General features: G+C 40.5%; 1 protein-coding gene across 5 annotated transcripts in view; it reads right to left on the bottom strand.

Annotated features, from left to right (window-relative positions):
* LOC149241464 (calcium-transporting ATPase 5, plasma membrane-type-like) overlaps positions 1 to 22812 on the bottom strand; it is a 314590-nt gene that overhangs the window by 175263 nt on the left and 116515 nt on the right. Inside the window, exon 1 of one of the 5 annotated variants that reach the window (XM_089373972.1) lies at positions 16888 to 17414. The exons of 3 other annotated variants lie outside the window; for them this stretch is intronic. In XM_089373972.1, the coding sequence (XP_089230098.1) occupies positions 16888 to 17127 (240 nt within the window). In that variant the 5' untranslated portion in view covers positions 17128 to 17414. Of the gene's footprint in view, positions 1 to 16887; positions 17415 to 22812 lie in introns of those variants that run through there. One more of the 5 variants, XM_089373971.1, reaches the window with a different exon arrangement.

Here is a 22812-nt window from a genome sequence, read left to right as displayed (position 1 = left end):
TGAAAGAATAGGACAATTTAAGGTGTACGAACAATGCTCCTTAATCAAGACTAACCAAAATTTCTATGGGGAGAAGCACCAATGATAGTTGTATATATTCAAAATAGAAGTCCTCAACGAATTCTTGATAATATGACACCCGAGGAAGCATTCATAGGGAAGAAGAAAAGTATGGACCATCTCCAAATATTTGGGAGTCCTGCCTACATCCTCATTCCAAAGGACAAACAAAAGAAGCTAGATTCTTCAAGCATCAAAGGAATATTCATTGGCTATAGTCTCTCCTCAAAATCATATAGAATATACATCAAGGAAGGGAGACACATTGAAGTAATCAAGGACATTATATTTGATGAGAATCAAGCCTACAAAAGATCGAAGGACATTCCTATTGTTTCTGATGACGAATATCTACCTATATTTGAAGAAGAAGAAAAAGAAGAAGTACAACCTGTCAACCCTTCTACGATTCAAGAAGAAGAAGAAGGAGCAAGTGAGCCTATTCAACTTGTGGTCATACCAAGCACAAGGAAGAGGCCAAATTGGTTAAAAGATGGTCTTGAAGATGCTGAAGGGCATGGATCTGTGAAAGGAACCTTCAGGGAAAGCAAAAGTCCGAAGATATATTTTGGATATGCTGCATATATGACAAGACTAATTGAAGTAGAACCATATACATTTGAAGAAGTTGCTCATCAAGAAGTATGGAAGAATGCTATGCAGGAAGAATATCAATCCATCATGAAGAGTGGGGTTTGGGAAATCGTTCCTATACCTAGTGACAAATTGGTTGTCACCTCAAAATGGATCTACAAGATCAAACACATTATTGATGGAAGCATAGATAAATACAAGGCTAGATTTGTTGCAATGGGTTTCTCTCAAAAGGGAGGCATAGATTATGAAGAAACATTTGCACCCACTGCAAGGTATACTACCATTAGATCTTTGGTTTCTTTGATTGCTACAATGGGATGGAATATCCATCAAATGGACGTGAAGAAAACATTTCTAAATGGGACCTACGATGAGGAAGTATGCATTAAGCAATCTGAAGGCTTTGAGGTAAATGGAAGAGATACTCATTTCTGTAGACTCAAGAAGGCCCTATATGGCTTGAAGCAAGCTCCTAGGGCATGGTATGCAAGAATGGATGCATACCTTCTAAGAATTGGGTTCGTAAAGAGTTCTGTTGATCTAAATCTCTACATCAAGGTTGTGAATGATGAGTCAATAATTAGTATATTGTATGTGGATGATCTATTCATTACAGATATGGAGAGAAGAATACAAGAATGCAAGAAGATGTTGGTAGCTGAATTTGAGATGAAGGATCTAGGATTGATGCACTATTACCTAGGTCTGGAAGTATGGAAAAATCCTGGGGAGATATATTTGGGGCAAGGAAAGTATATCATCAAGTTGTTGCATAAATTTGGGATGATGGATTCCAAGCCCACGACTACTCCTATGATCACCAATCTCAAGAAGATGAGGAGCTTCGACTAAAGTCTCGTGGATCCTACCTCCTATCGTCAATTGGTACGTTCTCTAATGTTTTTAGTAAATACTAGGTCGGATATATGCTTTGTTGAGAACATCCTTAGTCAGTTTCAGTTGGAGCCTTGCCATGATCACTTAATATCTGCCAAGCATATATTGAGATATCTTCCTGGCACGATACATCACTGCCTAAAGTACAATAGCAAGGAAGTTAAGTGGATTGGCTTCACAGATTCTAATTAGGGTGGCAGTGAGACAAATGGAAGAAGCACTACTGATGGATGCTTTAGTTTGGGATCAACCATGATCTCATGGATGAGTAGAAGGCAAGATCTCATTGCTTTGAGTAGTGTTGATGCAGAGTACATGGCTGCATGTGAAGCAAGAAAGGAGGTTGTATGGTTGAGGAAGCTTCTAACATATTTGTTCGAGAAACCTCTGGATCCTACTGCGATTAATTGTGATAATCAAACTTGTATCAAGATGTCTATAGATATCGTGGTTCATGTTAGGATGTAGCATATCAACAACAATTTCCACTATATTAGGAACTTGGTGCAGGATGAGATCGTTATGCTACAGTATGTCCCAACAGACAATTAGGTAGATGATATACTAACAAATTCACCGAATGACCAACCAAATCAAATCTAAATTCGATTGGACAAATTTTGTTATTGATTAGGATGTATTAGGTCTCCATTCCAAGTGAAATCACTCAAAAATACCTTTGTTAACCCATGCTAAAAAATGACAAAAAATTACCAGTCTAAAATCTAGAAATTTGAAAATTAGTGAGCTAGTAAATCTATCAGATGCCTAACATAATCAAGTGAAAATGCAATGGGGTAATTTTTATTATTAACTAGAATGTTTTTTGATCTAATGCAAGTGGAATCAACTCGATTGAAGCTCGTTAGTATGCACTAAAAAATAGTAGAAATTTACTGTTATTTGACACAAAGGACTTCCAAAAATCTAGATTTGGGAATAAGCAAATTAATCCAAGTAACTCAATGATTACTATGACCTTCCAAAGTTGTTCTAATGATTAAATTATGTTTTTGATCCTACAAAACAACTTACTTCAACCATTTAATCCAATCCTACAACAATAAATCATTAATACTAAATGCAGAAATAGGAAAAAAAAAAAAAAAAAAAAAAAGAGATGCATGTGAATAAGAAGTGAAAAGGAAAAAAGTAAATGATACAAAACGGCTCTGAGGCTCCTGGGATGACCAAACCCCAGGAAACTCAGAGTCCTATGAAAGAGACCAAAATTTAGAAGCTGAACATGGCACCAATCTTTATTATTTCCATTAATACAATTACATCCCTGCAAGAAATGATAGTGGAGGTGCAAAAATACGAGTTCTCTCCACAAGAAGACTAATAAAAATCAATCCCTAGAGGAAAATTCGACTTGGTACTTATACAAAATGATTAGGAATCATTCCCCATGAAAGGAAGAAGCTTTCCCCACCAAAATCCCTTGATTAGTGGATTTGATTCCCAATACTAGGAATATGCATTAAATGGCAGGGAACACATTCCTAGATTTTCTCAATCATTGGAGCTCCACAATCTGTGCCATAATTTCATAATATCTTCTTGATTTATTATTTACTATTGATCCTCCTATATTAGGGAGAAAGTCCCTAAATTATGTCCTCCTCCAAATCTTCATAGCCTGCCCAATATTCTCACAATATTGCACAAAAATAAATCATATTAGACACAAATATGCAATTATCCATAAACCTTCCTAATGAACATATTAAAGTTAAAAATACATTACCTAATGCAAAAAGAGAGGTTTAATGTGTTGAAGGAGGGTCAGATGGATCTTAATTTATGTCTAATTTAGAGGCCCATTAGTCCTCAATGAGGTCGGGGTATAAGGAGTTAGGACTTGAACTGGTTGAACCATTGCAAGGCCGACCTTGCCAACCTCGATGCCCTCCCATGGTGAAAGAAAAGAAAGACAAGGGAGCAAGATATCATTTCAAATATTGCTCGAAGAAGCGCTCGAGCGACAAAGGAATGAGATTATGGATAACTTTTCCCAGATCTTTCAGTGGGTATCAACGAGCGAAGCATCTTCATCTGGCAGCCACCTAGCAGGCGCCAGACCCTTCAAGGTACAAGTTAACTTTGACATTCCTATATTTGAAGCTCGGATAGATGCATATGAAGGAAGGATATTTTTCGGTCCATAATTTTTCCAATAGGGAAAATATTACTTTTGCACTCCTCACCCTCCTCTTCTCATCTTCTCCTCACCCACAGGAGTACCTTTGCAAAGTCAGGTCAAGCATTTGATCGATCTAACTCACAGGGAACCCCTACCCAATGTGACGATATATCGTCGCTCTATTCAAGAAAATGAAGAAATCAAGTTGTAGATCCAGGAGTTTCTATAAAAAGGGAACATCTGACCAAGTTCCTCACCTTGTGGGACCCCGATTTTACTTGTACAGAATAAGGATGGGACCTGGAGACTCTGCATTGATTATCAAGCAGTGAATAAAATCACTGTCAGGAACAGATATCCAATCCCACAAATTGATGACTTTCTTGACCAGATCAAGGGGGCTAAGTACTTCAATAAGATCGAATTAAAGTTTGGCTATCACTAGGTTCCAATAGAGCCCACAAATGTATGCAAGACCACATTCAAATCCAAGGAGGGCCTTTTTGAGTGGTTGGTTATGCCTTTCAGGTTGACAAATGTCCTTGCAATTTTTATGAGACTTATGGATGACATCTTGCGACCCTTTACCAACTCTTTCATGGTTGCATACCTGGACGACATTCTCATCTTCAGCAAGAATTTGGAGCTACAGTTGCAGCACATTCGACAAGTCCTTCAAACCCTGTGGTAGCAGAAACTATGTGTCAACTTGGAGAAATGCACCTTTAGCATGAGCCAAGTCCAATATCTGGGTTACATCATTGATGAGAAAGGCATGCATGTGGATCCAGCTAAGATCCAAGTCATTTGGGATTGGTCAGTCGCGACCACTCTAACAGAGCTTCGTAGTTTTTTGTGCCTTGCCAATTTTTACCCGAGTTTCGTATTGGAATTCTCTCATATCACTTGGCCTTTGAGTCAAGTTACCAAGGGCATAGCGAAAGCAAAGTTTTTCTCGTCTGAGTCCCAACAGAAGAAATTCGTTGACCTAAAGAAACATCTTTGCTTTGCACCAGTACTCACGTTGTCAGACCTGCAACAACCATTTGAAATTGAGACAAATGCCTTTGACTATGCTATTGGTGCAGTTCTCACCCAACAAGGGCATACAGTGGCCTATCATAATCAGACACTTTTTGATACACTTCAAAAATACCCCACCTATGATAAAGAGATGTATTCCATCATGCAGACTTGTCGGCAATGGAAACACTACATTCTGGGGAAGGAGACGATCATCCACACAGATCACTGAGCTCTTTAGTATATACAAACACAAGGGAAGTTACAGAACGATCGACATCAGAAGTCGTTCACAAATCTACAACAATTCCAATTGAACTTTAAATACAAGAAGGGTATGTTGAAAATAGCAACAAGAAATGCTAAACATAGAAGTGTTAAAAATAGCATTGCTATAAATAGCATTTCAGGATACATTCCAATTTTAGTTAGTCCCTAAACTAAAATTGAGAATTAAAATTCGAATTTGATCTTAGCGGCTGTTTGAAAAATAATTATTTAATTCATCTTGAGTTAATTAGTTGGAGAAAATCAAACATGAAGTCTATGTGAAGACATGCAACAGTTTTCCCTTTGATTGAGGAAGTTATCCCTTAATTAAAGTGATGAGGATGAGTTGTACTTTGATTTGTAATTAGTTAGCTTAGTTAACTGAGTTAAGTCCAGTTAGATTAGTTCCAACAGTTTGTGGAACTGATTGCGAGTTCAGTTATTTAATGCATGCATGCATGTAACTAATGTATTTCAGATAACTGAATATTCTCTCATAAATAACTCATGCATGTTAGTTCAGTCAGAGACCCAGTTGAGATCAGAGGATGGGACAATGTACTATCAGTTGCAGGAATATTCCATTGAGGATATCTCTTGCATGCAGAAGGAATTCATTCCTTGGAGATTGCATAGTTACTTCTGAGTTTGGTGAGTTGTGTGAGAGGTAAATTCACACAGGTGGCAACCATAGGACTCAGGAGAAACTGCGAAAGGAAATAAGAGGCTTGGAGGACTAGAGGAAGGCATATGTTGTTTCCATTCAGTCTATGAGCAGCATTGAGGGATTGTACTGAGAGTTGGATAGCTTGTGAGCTAAAGCTTTGTGTAATCCGGAGATATTTCCACTTGTATGATAATACAGATAGCGGGGTTTTTAGTTGAGACTTTCCCTAGAGTATTCTTCTGTGTTCATGTGTGATTGATTTCTCATTCTCTGTTATATGTGTTCTATTTGATCTTGCTCAAAATCGATTAAGCTTCCGCAAAGTTTGTTGTAGAAGTAGATCAAGTATTTTGCTTTAGTATATTGCATTATCAGGTGATCTATAGTGGGAATTTCTACATGGTATCGGAGCAAAGGTGATCAAAGCGAAGAAAAATATACAAAGAAGGGAGAAGTTCGAAGTTTGAAGTTCCTGATTATAGAAGTCGAATTCTTATCAAATCTTAAATTTCACCAATGGCGTTCAACGGTTTGAGACTCGAGTATGCCCTTGATGGCAGCTCGAATTATATAGCCTGGAAGGATCGCAGGGAAGCAGTATTAGAGGACAACAGTTTGAAGGACTTCAATGATCAAGAAGTCCCCAAGCCAGCTGCTGCTAACGAGAATTGGCGGAATGCAAGAAATGTGTGGCTAGAGCGAGGAGAATACTTCTAGAGGGAGTTCGAGACCATATTGTCTCGAGTCTCCATGGGAAGGAGACACCGTTTTCAATGTGGAAAACACTGAAGGATCTATATCAGAACAGCAACGACTAGAGGAAGCTGGCGCTGAAAGACAAGCTTCGGAAAATCAGTGTGAAAAAGGCGACACGATCTCTACATATCTGAACAAGCTCACCACCTGTAGGGATGAGCTTGGAAGTGTAGGGATCACGACAGCCGATGATGACATGGTGAGTCTTGCTCTCCTTGGTCTTCCTAAGAGCTGGCATAGCTACCAAGACTCAGTAAATGGAAGAGAGAAACTGCCAGATTGGGAACGACTTTGGTCAGATCTGATGCAGGAGAAGATAAGAAGAAGCACTAGAGATGGATCTTCATCAAAGCAAGATGATGAAGAAAATCTAGCCTTAGCGAGTAAGGCAAGGAAAGGGAAGGGGAAGGCTTCCCATTCCAAATCGAGTGCTTCCCATGGTGGGAAGAAGATTGACAAATCGAAAGTGTCATGCTTTCATTGTCATGAGGTGGGCCATTATGCTACAGTTGTCCACAGAAGAAATCCAAGAAGGGATCCTCGAAAGGATCAAATGGTGAGGCACTGGCCTCACAGTTCGAATTGGATTTCACCCTCATCGCATGCATGGTTTCATAGATGGTGGGTTGTGTTTGGTACCTAGACAGTGGAGCTTCATTTCACATGACCGATGACAAGAGTCTATTCAGTACCTTGGAGGAGAAGGACCTCCAAATGCGCATAAAGATGGGCAATGATGGAAAGTACTGTGTTTCAGGTGAAGGTACAGTTGTGTTTCAGAGGGAGCATGGAGCTCCTCTCACCCTGACTGATGTAAAGTATGTGCCTAGTCTGAAGAAGAACCTTGTGTTCGTCGCTATGTTGGAAGACAAAGGCTATGATGTAGTCTTTAGTAAAGGAAAGGCATTCCTGAGGCATATCGGCACTGGACAGACCAAGAGGATTGGGATTTGAGTTAAGAATCTCTACAAGCTGGAGGTAGACGACTATGTTGCATTGAGTTCCAAAGAAAAGTTGGTGCAGAGCCAAGATGTTGGTGAGCTATGGCATAGAAGATTGGGCCACTTGCACCATGGGGCCTTGAAGATCATGCAACAAATTTCTACCGGACTTCCTAAGGGCAAACTGGAGCAAGTGGATACATGCAAAGGTTGTACCTTGGGTAAGTATACAAAATCTTCCTTTCAGGATCGAGATAGTAGAGCTAGAGCAATCCTGGAGCGAGTTCATACAGATGTGTGTGGACCATTCTCTACAGCCTCCACCGCTAAACAAAGGTACTATGTTATTTTTATTGATGATTTTTCTCGTAGATGTTGGATCTATTTCATGCAGAAGAAGGATCAAACCTTCTCAAGGTTTTGTGAGTTCAAAGCCTTGGTTGAGAAAGAATCTGGAAAGAAAATAAGAGCCTTGCGAAGCGACAATGGTGGAGAGTATGTCTCCAATCAATTTAAGGACTTCTGTGCAGCAGAAGGAATTAAACGGGAGATGACGACACCCCATAACCCACAACAGAATAGGGTGGATGAAAGGAAGAATAGATCGATTGTGGAAGCAGCTCGAGCGACATTGCATGACCAAAGCCTACCACTTCATTTGTGGGTTGAGGCATGCAATATAACAATATACTTGCAAAATAGAAGTCCGCATCATATATTGGGGATGAAGATACCAGTGGAGGCCTTTTCTGGGAAGAGACCAGATGTGAGTCACTTCAGGATCTTTGAATCATTGGTTTATTGCCATGTGACCAAAGATGCCCGGAAGAAGCTAGATCCAACAGCTGAGTTGGGGATACTTGTGGGGTACATTGATACACCCCACAACTATCGGGTGTTCTTACCTACCAGTCAGAGGACAGTGGTATGCAGAGATCTGATGTTCGACAAGCAGAAAGCCATGCGAGTTTTCCTTGAGAGGGAACTCAAGTTGCATGCAGAGGAGGAACTTTTATTTCCTAAGGAGGAGCCTTAGACTAATGCGGAGCAGCTGCATGCAGAGGATCTAGGAGTGGAGACATCACTCATGTAGAGTCTTCCAGAGATGGGTGGAAACGCTGAAGGGAAGCTGATAGATTGGTGATGGATGCAAGAGAGAATGTGGGATAGCCATCCTCTCAACGCAGACAGAGGAGATCACCTGAGCGGTACACTGGGTACATGGCCCTGGTTGGGGAGTTTGTAGAGACCAAACCATCTTCCTTCAAGGAAGTAGTGCAGCAACTAGTCTGGGTTGATGCTATGGTGGAGGAGTACGACTCCATCGTTCGGAACAATGTTTGGGATCTTGTCCCAAGACCAGAGGACAAGTCAGTGGTGAGTTCTCGATGGCTTTACAAGGTAAAGCAAGCAGTTAATGGTAGTGTGGAGAAACATAAGGCAAAGTTTGTTCCCGTGGTTTCTCATAAGTTGAGGGGATCGACTATGATGATACCTTTGCTCCTGTAGCAAGGTACTCATCTATCAGATCAATGTTGGCACTATCAGCTCAGATGGGTTGGAAGATCCATCAGATGGATGTGAAGACTGCGTTCTTCAATGGCAAGATTGAGGAAGAGGTGTACATTAAGCAGCCAGAAGGATTTGAGACCTTCGATCATGAGTCGCATATGTGCCGACTCAAGAGAGCTTTGTACTGGCTGAAGCAAGCACCTCGTGCTTGGTACACCAGGATCGACAACTATTTCACCAGGTTGGGCTTCACAAAGGGTGAAGCGAATGCGAACCTTTACCACATCATGGTAGAAGGTAAGCCGTTGATCATTGTTCTTTATGTTAATGATCTGATATTGACAGGTGATGATCAGTTGATCAAGTCTTGCAAGAGAGTTCGAGATGAAAGACATGGGTCTTATGCACTACTTTCTAGGCATGGAAGTGTGGCAGAAGGATGGGGAAGTGTTTGTGTCTCAAGGCAAGTATGCCAATGAGATACTCAGGCGATTCCATATGGAGAAGTGTAAGCCCATGCAGACTCCTCTAGCAGGTAACTGGAGGAAGGAGGATGCTACTTCAGGTGAGGTAGAAAGTAAGCCATTGATCATTGTTCTTTATGTTGATGATATGATATTGATAGGTGATGATCAATTGATCAAGTCTTGCAAGGAGGACCTTGCAAGAGAGTTCGAGATGAAAGACATGGGTCTTATGCACTACTTTCTAGGCATGGAAGTGTGGCAGAAGGATGGGGAAGTGTTTGTGTCTCAAGGAAAGTATGCCAATGAGATACTCAGGTGATTCCACATGGAGAAGTGCAAGCCCGTGCAGAGTCCTCTAGTAGGTAACTGGAGGAAGGAGGATGCTACTTCAGGAGAGGTAGTAGCTGCTATTGTTTATCGGCAGCTTGTGGGGTCATTGATGTATCTAGTGAACACACGACCAGATTTGTGCTTTGCAGTGAACCAGCTGAGTCAAGCTATGGTTCAGCCTACCAAGCTGTTTTGGAAGGCAACGAAGCATGTGCTGAGATACCTCAAAGGCACATCTTAATATGGATTAGGGTACATACGGACAAAGGGAGTGAAGCTTCAGGGCTTCACCGATGCAAATTGGGCAAGGAGTCCATCAGACCGGAAAAACACTTTAGGAGGAATTTTCAACCTTGGTTGAGCTGGAGTTTCTTGGTACTAAGAAGCCATTCATTCATTATTGCTCAATGAAGAAAATCTAGCAATCCCAATATCAACAATAGTTCGGTATAAGAGCGTACCCGTATGGGTTTTCATTTGGCGCACCCATTCCCGTGGTTAAGTGCATCACTTGTTTGTTTCTCGCAGCCCGAAATCAATCTATCCAGCGACATCCCTACCTGTGGCTCCTCTCAACTGAGCATCGATCAAATCAATCAAGGCTGTCCCCATCCCGCACCTTTCCTTCTTCATATCCCGGCAACTCCTGATGGGCAGGCAGAATCCTTATCCATCATCCAGCTCTTTCTTCAAAATCCATCATCAATTGTCCTCAGCTCCTTAACATTATTGATTGGCCTATGGCTCCTCTTCTTATTGTGTGAATCAACGTAAGTAAATATATCGTAGGCATCATGTGGTAGGAGGCTAGGGCTTATCCGGCTTCTGGTTATTCCCTCCCTTCCCTGGTTTAGGTGAGGCTAAAGGTGATTCGCTAGAGGTGCTACTCTTATTCTGGTAATGTCTTTATGTCAATGACCTTCTGTCAATGATCGGCTAGGACTCCTGGCTCTTTCTTTCTTTCATTCAAAAGAACTAAGCTCTTTCCTAAGCATGAAAGAAAGGTCCCGGAGGGGCTTGCGCTTCCTAGTGCAAGGAAAGAAAGGCTCTAAGCATGTTCCTTACTGAAAGAAAAGCATAATTACTTATATAAGATATATCATTGAGTGGAAATTCGCCCTTCAAGCACAAAGACTCTCGACTATGTGTGGCTATGGCAGCTCTGTAGTAGATAGAGTTCGAGGTCTATGTTTCCTCCATGAGTTCGAGGTATAGGCAAAGGTCAGTTGCACTTAGCTCAGCAGAGGCTGAATACATGGCTGCCAGTCAGGCAGCATGTGAGGCCATTTGGATGCGGAAAATTCTAGTTGGATTGTTTGGTCAGAGGATGGATCCGACTATGATCTATTGCGATAATCAGAGTTGTATCAAACTCTCTGAGAATCCAGTATTTCATGACAGGTCCAAGCACATCGATATCTAGTATCATCATCTTCGATACTGTGTGGTGAAGAGGATCATGTTCTTGCTGTATGGTTCGACCGAGGAACATGATGCAGATGTTTTGACTAAGGCATTATCAAAATACAAATTTGAGTTCCACAGAGACAGAATTGGGTTAATAGATAATCCCTTTCTTGTTGAGAGGGAGTGTTGAAAATAGTAACAAGAAAACTAAATATAGAAGTGATAAAAATAGCATTCCAGGATACATTCCAATTTTAGTTAGTCCCTGAACTAAAATTGAGAATTAAAATTCGAATTTGATATTAGCAGCTATTTGAAAAATAATTAATTAATTCATCTTGAGTTAATTAGTTAGAGAAAATCAAACATGAAGTCTATGTGAAGACATGCAACAATTTTCCCTTTGATTGAGGAAGTTATCCCTTAATTAAAGTGATCAGGATGAGTTGTACTTTGAGTTGTAATTAGTTAGCTCAGTTAACTGAGTTAAGTCCAGTTAGATTAGTTCCAACAGTTTGTGGAACTAATTGTGAGTTCAGTTAGTTAATGCATGCATGCATGTAACTTTTGTACTTCAAATAACTGAATATTCTCTAATAAATAACTCATGAATGTCAGTTCAGTCAGAGACCCAGTTGAGATCAGAGGATGGGACAGTGTACTATCAGCTGCAGGAATATTCCATAGAGGATATCTCTTGCATGTAGAAGGAATTCATTCTTTGGAGATTGCGTAGTTACTTCTGAGTTTGGTGAGTTGTGTGAGAGGTAAATTCACACAGGTGGCAGCCAGAGGACCCAAGAGAAACTACGCAAGGAAATAGGAGACTTGGAGGACTAGAGGAAGGCATATGTTGTGTCTATTCAATCTATGAGTAGCATTGAGCGATTGTACTAAGAGCTGGATAGCTTGTGAGCTAAAGCTTTGTGTAATCCAGAGATATTTCCACTTGTATGATGATACAGATAACGGGGTTTTTAGCTGAGGCTTTCCCCAGAGTATTCTTTTGTGTTCATGTGTGATTGATTTCTCATTCTCTGTTATATTTGTTCTATTTGATCTTGCTCAAAATTGATTAAGCTTCCGCAAAGTTTGTTGTAGAAGTAGATCAAGTATTTTGCTTTAGTATATTGAATTATCAGGTGATATACAATGGGAATTTCTACAGGGTAGCAGGAATCATGTTTTAGATTGCCTTAATTGGCCTCTGGTCACAATATTGACCATTGTTCTAAATTCTTGTGGCCACGAGATGTATGGATGGCCACAACTATACAAAAATGATCTAAAGTTCGCCACCACATACCATATGTTAGTGGATGGCAAGAAAGTTCCAGACTTCCACCTCTAGGATGCATTATTATGCTACTTGGGCCACCTTTGTGTGTCTTCAAGCAAGCGTGTTAAGTTGATTTTGGAGGCACACTACAGTTGGGTCGCATGACACTTTGGCGTGGAAAAATTGTGGTAGTTTTACAAAAGTATTTTTATTAGAAAAAACTCTAACATGATATTGGAAAATATATGAGATCCTACACTTCTTGTGCCATCGTCGAGCCAACCATCAAGAAGCAAGGCTTGTACACCCCTATTCCTACTCCTAGCCAGCCTTGGGATCCATATCCATGGACTATGTGTTTTTGTTTGAATCTGTATTTCATTTTGTTCCTGCATAAATATGGATAAGTGGCATCAGAACTGTCTTCTCTTTCTCTGTTTTTCTTTGTATTTCCTCAACGAGGTCGGGGTATAAGGAATTAGAACTTGAACTGGTTGAACCTTTGCAAAACTGGTTTTGCTGACCTCGTCGACCTCCCATGGTGGAAGAAAACAAAGATGAGGGAGTAGAAGATCCTTTCAAAATGTTGCTCGAAGAAGCCCTTAAGCGAAAAAGGAATGAGATGGATAACTTTTCCCAAATCCTTCGATCGATATTAGTGGGCAAAGCATCTTCATTCAACAACCACCTAGGCAGAACTATACCCTTCAAGGTACAAATTAACTTCTACATTCATATATTTGAAGGTCGGATAAATATAGATGTCGTAGATAAACAGTTGAATCTGTTAGAAGGATATTTTTTCGTCCATAATTTTTCCAATAGGGAAAATATTACTTTTGCACTCCTCAAGGTTGCCCCCATGTCAAGCACTGGTGGGAATCCCACTGCAAGCAGACGGACGAGTTGGAGCCCTCACTAGTTTTTTCCACACCCACTTGGAATTCTTTCTGAGACACCGCCAAGGAACAATATTACCCTGTCGGGAGCTATGAAGATAAGTACATAAAATGGACCACACTATGGCAGGGAAGGGACCAATACATGCCAAAGTTCAAAAATATTTTCATACCCTTTGCACACAGTTGGGTATCAAGGATTCTAAGTAGCATCTTGTACTCAAGTATTGCGGCTCCCTCATACTCTTACACACTTAGAGCATTCTTAAAGCACTCTAGCATTGAAGAAAGGAAGACAAAGGAATGACAAGAAAACAAAGCGAAGCAAGGATCAAGCAAGGGAGAGTTGGATCAAACGACTACAACATGAGTACTTTGCAGGTATCAAGTTGCATGTATGATTTCCTTACTAGTTTTGGCATGCATGGTATGTGTGTATTTGGTTCTCTTGCTGTCATTGGCATGGGATTTGCTAGGTGTGGCAGTGGTTTCAACTTTTCCTTGCAATTTCTGGATAGCCATGGTGTGATGGGGTGCTTTCATTTGGTTGAGGCAGATTGTCGGATGGTTTTGGAACCAGGTGAGGTGGTCTCAGGAAAATTTCCAAGGGCCTAGGAATCCCTTGACCGGTAATGGCGAGATACACGGTAAAGGCTGAGGGTGGAGACGAGAAAATTGTTGAAGGTATTGGTGAAGAAATATGGAGGCATGCATGCTTATTTAGGGTATAGTGATCTGTTGACTGGTTTTAGCGGGATTGTGGTAAAGCCTGGTAATGTATGTTTCTTTATTTGGGCCTAGGAATCCCTTGACCGATAATGGCAGGATTGAGGTAAATCCTGGTTGTATAGTTGAGGGTTTCAGACCTAGAAATCCCTTGACCAGTAATGGCAAGATACACGGTAAAGCCTGAGGAAGCCCTGGTTGTTTTGTTGCGAGTCCCACATTCATGCTTAGAATATGGAACAGGGGTGATTGGCTAAAATAAATATTTGGTTTAGCGCAATCTATGGTCGGGTGGTACGTGGAAGTCCCTGACTTGGTTGGATTTTGCATATGTTAATAAGAGCTCTTTTCCTCTTGTATTTTCATGAGTATTTATGCTTGTTATTATGTGGCTTTGATGGTTGTTCTATCATTGTTATTATTTTGATTATATGATGTTATAAGCATGGTTTAATGATAGACTTTAGTTATGTGTCTCATCATGTTTTGATTAGTAAATGAATGGATTATGAATGCATGACCTAATAGATGTTGTTTTAACTATTGTGAGAGGGCATCAGACCTTCTTGATGATTTTCAGATAAGTATGAGACCCATATGTTCATATATGCATTTATAACCTATAGATTACATGTTCATAATGTGTTTGCCGAAATGTCTATCATGGTCTCCTCAGAGGTCTCCTACTTGCATGCATGGTCAAAGTTTCTCCCTTGGATAAGGATATCATTTGTATAATGAAAGGTCCATGTTGTAGTCAAAGTTATATAATTATACCACTTGGATATCTCCTACAAGAAAATATGGTAAAAGTTTCTCCATTGAATATGAATGTCAACCATACAAATAAAATTCTAAGTGATGTCGAAAATTTGAGAAGTTTTCAATGGCTCATATAAACAGTGCGCAACTTTTATTTACAAAAAAAATAAGGAAAAATAATTGATACCTATGCATACCTTATTTTTGTAAGTTGATTTTTCTATTGATAATTCATGAATTACAAAAGTCAGGAGTTATTCATTGCCTCTAGCCTACCTCATGGGAAACAAAAGTAGAGACATAATGATTGCTAGTCCACCATTATCCAAAAGAGAGTTGCTGGGGAGAACACCTTGTTGCCCCATGATTGGGAAACCGACTATTGAAAAAACAAAATTATAGACATTCCTATGTATCTATATGCTTGTCTCTAATAATATATGTATAAAAAAGAAAATGGTTGTCCCATAAGTGGGGAAACCAACCTCTGGAACAAGCACTAGAGAGACCAAAAATTAGAGCAAAGTAAACATAACAACAACAAAGAGAACCCTGTAATTCATGAAGACAAGGAGGTGTCTATAACAATGGTGGTGGTTGGACCCCTTGCAATGTGGTGTCACTAATGGGCTTGGAGGTGAACCCATTTTAAGGAGAGCTAGATGACCCTCCACATCCATCATCAACAACTTAAGCTCCTCCAGTTTTTCCATGAGGTTGTCTTGAGCTTCCCTTCGATCAACCATAAATTTCCCCCTAAGTAACTTGACATGCCAATAGGGATCAACAATATATAAGTAGTGATTTTGACGACCCCCAATGTTCCCAGTATCTGGGATCCAAGTTACAACACCATGCATAACCTTCGATTCCAAAATTCCTTGACGCTCACAATGCACTTACTCCTCTATCACGGTTCTCCTACACTTCTACAACCTCCACTTCCTCATCCTTCACCTCCCCTATCGCAGTGAGCTCTCTAATAGCTCATGACAACTAGGAGAAGGAAGAATCTAACAAGATTAAGGAGACTTAGAACAAAAGGTCACAAGAAATGCAAACAAAAGAAGAGAAGGATACTATCCTAAAGGACATGGGCCAAATTTACCACCACAAATTCGAATCCTTCCTCCACAATCAGTTCTAGCAAGGGCAAGAGATAAGCAAGGGGGAGGAAACTAGGCGAGGAAACCTAAAAAGGGGAGTCTTTGTCGAAATTCATGACAGGAGAAGGAAACAAAAAGGAGGTGAGAGCTAAAATGATAATGGAAACCATATCAAAGAACTTGGAGAAAGCACCCTTGATGAAGACATTGGAGCACCAACACGAGTGATGTTAATGTCGAGAATTAAGTGAGGGTAGTGGTGTCCTGATTAACATAGAATGCATTGAATGCTCAAAGCTAAAGGCACATTAAGATGGAATGTGGATTTGAGCCAAAGCTCAACATCCTCCCACCACCACCTAAAAAAACCCATAAAAAAAAATTATACACTGTGGTTTAAAAATATACAACATTTAAATAAATGAATTTCAATTCTTTTTTTTAAACCATATATTTATTTTCTCCTAGTTTCATCTTAATATATGGCAGGTCCAAAATAATATCATGTCAACGATGAATTCTTAAAATATTCGAAATCACTCAATTCACACCTAAACCAATCTTTAATCTTACATACATAACATAGCTTTCACAATGACATGAAAGCTACAAAAAACAATATAAATTGACAAGACAATGACATGCACTTAAGCCCAACTAAGTCCAACTTTTGACTAATTTACAATAACAGATTTTTAAAATAATAATTTTAAATTATTCAAAATTGTGGTCCACTTAACAATGACGTACTTTGTCAAGTTAGTATTTACCTTGTCACATATTTCGTATAAAAAGAAAAAAAAAAACACCAAAAAGTGAAAAGAGAGAACCCCAGAAAATCATCCCGTGCCAATAGACTATGAGTTATCTGAAGCCACAAGTAGGTGATAAGTGTCTACGGGCTGAAAGAAAAAAACTAATCTCCAGCCAAATTTAACAGAGTACCTTCAAATAAAATTAATCTCAAATTTCAGGGAAAAAAGTTCACAGTTATGGCAGAAGCAGTAAAAACATTCAAATTCTGAAAGAACTGTATACGTACTCTCCATTTTCTGAGGTTTTCAAGTGGTGCTTTCTTGGGCGGAATATTGAAAACATCGTCCTGCATTTCGTCTTCGTCATCGCTGTGATTGAATCGCCCGGAATTCTCAACTTCGTTCTGCATTTCGACTTCGTCATCGCTGTGATTGAATCGCTCGTAATTCTCCCACGGAGGACTTCCTCTCGGGGAAAAACTCCGCGGGTTTTCGGGCCCGCCGGAGCTCATGGTGACCCTTTTCATGCGCAGGAGAGATGACAACCTACTCGCCTTCAAAGTATTTAAAGGCTAAAACCAAACTGGTATGAAATTTTCATAGCAAAGCTCGGCGCTGCAGCGTTTAACCAGAACATAATACATTCCCCTCTTCTCAGCACCAAATCAAACTATAAAAACTGATCAAGAAACTGGTAATGAAACGGTGACCACACGCCACGCGCAAATTTGTCTCCCAAGTTTCATCTGGCCTGCGTATAAAACATAGAAGCGAAGCATCTTTGCACAGGAACGTCACGCGTTCGATTCTCATGGGCGAACCCCTTTCCGCCTTATCGCCAGGGAACACGGGTATGGGCGGAATCTCCCGCTTTGGACGATTCATTGACTTCTTGAATGGATACTAAGACTCGTCATGGCAACTTCTGCGAAATTTCATGCGCCACTTCACGGATATCACAATCGCCACTTAACTGATATCACAATCGTCTGTTCCGGGAAGATGACCTGCGAAGGTTCACGGCAAAGATGACCTTCGTCTGTTCACGGCAAAGCATGACCTTCGAAGGTTCCGGGAAGATGAATGTGTTTTCTGTCGCTTTGGTAATAAGTATTGTGCGGTACAGTTCTGGGTTTGCCCATTATATGCGCCCAAGAGTCATTCTCATTGCATTGACATACCCATTAGAGTGCTTACGCGTTATACATTGGCCATGTGAAAATTTTCTGTGTCCATTGATTGGAATAAATGTTGATCAAATTTCTACGGTCATATAAATTTCGGATCGTAGAAAATGATGAAACGATGAACTTTCGGGGAAAACAGACTTTCGCACCGTAGAAATCGGAATTTCTTTAAATTATGCCAAATTTTTATTTATTTATTTTTTAATCCTTTCATTTTTAAAATAGCATAATTATTCATTATAAGTTTTAGGGTTTTAGATACACAGTGATTTGGTGCTTTGTTAAGACACTCTTTGATGTGCAGTCATAGATTCAATTCTCTGCCTTTATAATTGTGAATATTTGGTGCTTTGTTAAGGCACTCCTTCATGTGACATCACAGGTTCAATTCCCTACCCCTATAATTGTGAATATTGGACATGATGAAGATTTATTCCCACTAAACCTACAAAAGAAAACATAACCATTCATTAAAATATTTATATTATTTTGTTAAAATAAAAAATAAAAAATTTGTTTTAAATAATTAATATATATATAGAAAGAGGGTTTTGTCCATTCTATTTTATTCTATAAATAGGCTTTATCAGTAATTAATAGATAGATGGTAAAGATTCAACCTCCATGAAATATGCTACAATATTCATTGTAGTATTCACATATTTATATGCTAGTTAGTTGTGCATTTTAATTGATTTATCTAAAATTTAATTAATTAAAGAAAATGTCATTTCAACATGTGTCATATTGACATATGGTATTGATAAGCTATGGTATTGGCCCATAGTACTATAACAATGACTACTTATTAGTGCTCCAATCGCTCAGACATTCTACTGCAGGTGCTCCAATCGCTCAGACATTCTACTCTAGCCCTATCGAAGTGAACCCAAAGGATCCTCCATAGTCCACTAATTTTGCTACAAATCATTCATGAAGGCTATGACCTCTTTATGGTCATCATGGTGGTTTTGTCCCAGTTGTTCCAAGAAATGGGGGAAGTATTGAAGATGTGAGCCCAAGGCATGAGGAGTAGGAGGAACGTACATATGTACTAGAGAAGGGGCATGGTTGAGGGCCACCTCCTCCTACAACCTCGCTTCCACTCCATCCTCTTCCCCCATATCTTCGACTTCCCCTTTGTGCTCAGCTCACTATGCTCTAAGGTTGAACCCTCTCTACGCTCTACCACACTGCTTGTGCATGCTCACACCAACCCCACCCCATTGCGACCACTTCTAAATGTACAACAATATGCAAAGATCTAGCCACAACTCTAGATCTTGGTACCCAACAAACAAGTGCCAATAATAATGAATCCAGACCTCACCTAGGACAGGCAAATCCCAGCAAGAGCTGCCACTTTTCCTCTCCAAATTGACACTCCAAAAGAATGTCGACTCTCTTCTCTTAACAACATCGACCTTGCCCAAATTAGCCCAACACTTCCTAGAGCGAGAGTAATATGCCAGAGGCCCTGAGAACCAACCCATGGCCCTAATTCTCCTAATCCATATGGAGAATTTTCTGCTAATCACCATTGACTGGGAATTCTCGCATACTGCAAGAAAAATATAATAGGGAAACACTCAAAATAGGGCTCTATGCTCACCGCACTTGCAACCCCTTGACTGCGATCTCTAGCTCATGATAAGGGGCTTGTAGTTACCAAACATAACTCCTGAGTATCCAAAAACAATACCATGACCCAAGCACTTGTTATTGACCCCCAATTACAGCCACCATTGACCTTGAAATCATGGTTACCCAGGCAACCCTCCACCAAAAATAAAAGCAACAAGGAACATACAACACTACAAAGCACTACCTCTCTACTAAATGAAAGTGAAATTCCATGAATACCACAAGAGTAGTCGAGAAAACTTAGCAGAGTATGTATTGCAAAGCCCAAAAATAAAAAGCTTCCTCCAGCGGCCCTATTTAAAAAGCATTCCCTCTGCACAAAACCCACCCAAAAGCAGAGCAAACTTCAACATTCAAGCTCTCTTGGATCCTAGACTTGGTGCATTTGGCTGCTAGCAACACCACGGGAAATTCTTCACTTGCAATCGTGATACTTTGTCATAGAGAACCAAATACAAAGAGGCATGCACATGTTGGTGACCTGTGCAAACTCTTCACAGCCTCCTCACATATACCCATAACCCAACTCACAAACAACGATGCCACTCTCACCGACCTGCATATAAGGCTATCTTCTATGTGATGCTTCTCTAAAGCTCGTACTACATGCTGACGATATGCCACATGTCCTTCATTTGAGTAGACGAGAGGGAATAATCCCCACTCCCATCCCTCATATAGCCATGTTCCTCCAACCTCACCGGGGACTAAATTATAACTTTATTTTAAATTATTATTATTATTATTACTAATTATAAAAAGAATTAATATATAAGTTTTTTTCCCGTAGAAAAAAGTCGTAATTTCTATTAATCATAGAGATTACATTTTGTAGATGCAGTGCATATGCATATCGAGGCTGATTGCCTCTCTGTAATAAACCAGAAATAGGCTTGTCATTGTTCCAAGCCACTAGAAAAACCAGATATTCTATGATGTATTTTCTTCTCTCATCAAACTGTTATCCACGCAGGGAGTTTGGAGAGGTATAAACCAAAAATAAACCAGCCATAGAGTTCATTGTTCAAATCATTCTTATGCAGCTGTAGTTGCTGCCCAAAATTTGTTACCAAAAAATAATAGTAGTTTTGTCACCATAGTCCATAACAGTCTTGAAACTAGACAGAAATATATGAAAGCATATATACAAGAACAGTAAATAAAAGTGCATGTTGGAACCCCTTTCATATGAGAGCTTCCCTTTGTGCCTGGTCGACAAAGGGTCTATGATAGTGCTGAAAGTAGGTACCATCCTGGTCTTCTTGAATTAACCAGGTCTCTTCTTGCCTCTGCGCTGCTTGTTTGGATAGGTAATCCGCCCGTGAGTTGCGCTCCCTGTATATGTGTCGACAGTCAAAGTGTTCAAAAGCATCTGTTAGTCTGAGTGCCTCATCCAGTATGTGTCTCAAAGTGAAAGCAGAGCAAATAGATTTTCTTGTTAGCCAGTTGCAAACAATCATGGAGTCACCAAACAGTTGTAATTTTGAACATCCTTTCTCTAATGCAAAAGATATGAGAAATTTTGCAGTGGAGAGTTCCGCAAAGTTGTTTGTGCCTCTGCCCAGTGGAATTTGTAGCGAGAAGGAATGGTTCTCCCGCAAGTAAAGAATGCCTCCCCCCCCACATCCATCCTCTTGAGCTGAGCCATCAAAATATGCCCAGGGGAAAGATTTGTCAATGTGTTCAGGGGTGATAGTTCTAGGGGGGGCCTGTGGGGGGTCATCAGGAATGAGAGCGAGGTCTGCTACAATGTGGGCAATGGTGATCGGCCAAAGAGGGGTTTTTTGGTCAAAAATTGCTCTATTTCGTGCAATCCAGATTGACCAGCACATGAGGAGGGGGATGTTCCTGTCTTTTCCTGAGTGCTGAACCTGCCAGGTAGCCCAAGCCTCAGTGATAGACTGGCCTTGCCACAGGTGAGGGGAAGGGGAACGAGAAGAGAGGAGTGACCATAATTCAAGAGTCTTCGGACAGGTGAGAAAAAAATGTTCCGTATCTTCCACGTTACTTCTGCAGAGATGGCACCAAAAAGGGCCATTGAAAGACCTTTTGATCAGATTTTCCCCCGTAGGAATCTTGTTGGATAGAATAGCCCACATGAGCAGCCGAGTTCTGGGGGCGGCTTTTAGATGCCAGATGGATTTCCACCATGGCTGAGATATTTCTGGCTGATGGTGTTGCATCAGCTGCATATAACCATCTTTTGGGGAGTATGTTCCTGATTTTGCATGAGCCCAGACAATCTCGTCTTCTCCCTCCGATATTCTGATGTGAGCTTGTGAGAGAGCCTCAGTGTAAGAATTCCATTCTTGTCTCCATTGATCCGGGATGTGGAGATCTCGGGAAGACCTCCAAGCTTGATGGAGGAAACCAGAGTTTTCATGGTCTGCTATGTGGGCGATGTGCGTGACTCCTTGATCCCTTAGATGAGTGAGGAGTCGCTCAGATAATCTTTGCATGTTTCCACAGCCAATCCAGGGGTCTTCACCAATGCGAACAGAGGTTCCCTGCTTTATTCTCCAGGTCAGGCCCTCCCTGATTAAGGGAAGAGAATTTAGGACTGCTTTCCAGATAATGGAGTGGTTGCCACTTCCCCTATGTTCCCTGCGGATCCAGCTGAAGACACTTTCAGGAGCAATATATTTTTCCAAGACAACTTTCTGCCAGAGACTATTGGATGTGAGGAGCTGCCAACCCATTTTTGCAGCGAGAGCCTTTGCAAAAAAATCTAGTCTCTTAATTCCCCATCCTCCCCATTTCTTTGGTAATGCAATTGTATCCCATTTTACCCAGGCGAATAGGTTTCCTTGATTTGATCCCTTCCATAAGAATCTGCAGCAGATTTGTTGGAGCCTTGAGAGTATCCCCCTTGGTATCCAAGCCAAAGACATCCAGTACACCGGCGTTGCCTCTAGCACAGCTTTAATTAGAATGAGTCTGCCTGCCCTAGTGAGGTATCTGTTATACCAGACATTGATTCTTTTCTCCACCTTAGAGATTAACCAAGTCCAATCAGCTATTCTGTAACCTCCATGTTTAATCCGGAAACCCAGGTATTTTAGCCCTTCCTCCAATGGGTGAATATGGAAGGGGAAGCGATTCCTGGTGTAGATAACTTCATGTGGAGAACAACCGAGCTCTGAGAGGGTGGATTTTTCAACATTTATTACCATCCCTGTAGCTTTCTGAAAGAGGTCAAAAACCTGATGTAAAGCCGATGAGTCAGCCATGCCTCCATTTAAGAAAATTAGCACGTCGTCCACAAAAAGGAGATGTGTGAGGAAACAGTTGTCTGTGATTTTGATCCCTTTAATACGACCTCTTCGGTGTTCTGCTGCAATCAATCTACTTAGGCCTTCCATGATGAGTAGAAAAAGGAGA

This window comes from Pinus tabuliformis, chromosome 8 (genome assembly GCF_031772625.1).
Source record: "Pinus tabuliformis cultivar Carrire ecotype Pingquan chromosome 8, CPIR1, whole genome shotgun sequence".
Taxonomy (NCBI): domain Eukaryota; kingdom Viridiplantae; phylum Streptophyta; class Pinopsida; order Pinales; family Pinaceae; genus Pinus; species Pinus tabuliformis.
This window is presented reverse-complemented; position numbering and strand designations above follow the sequence as displayed.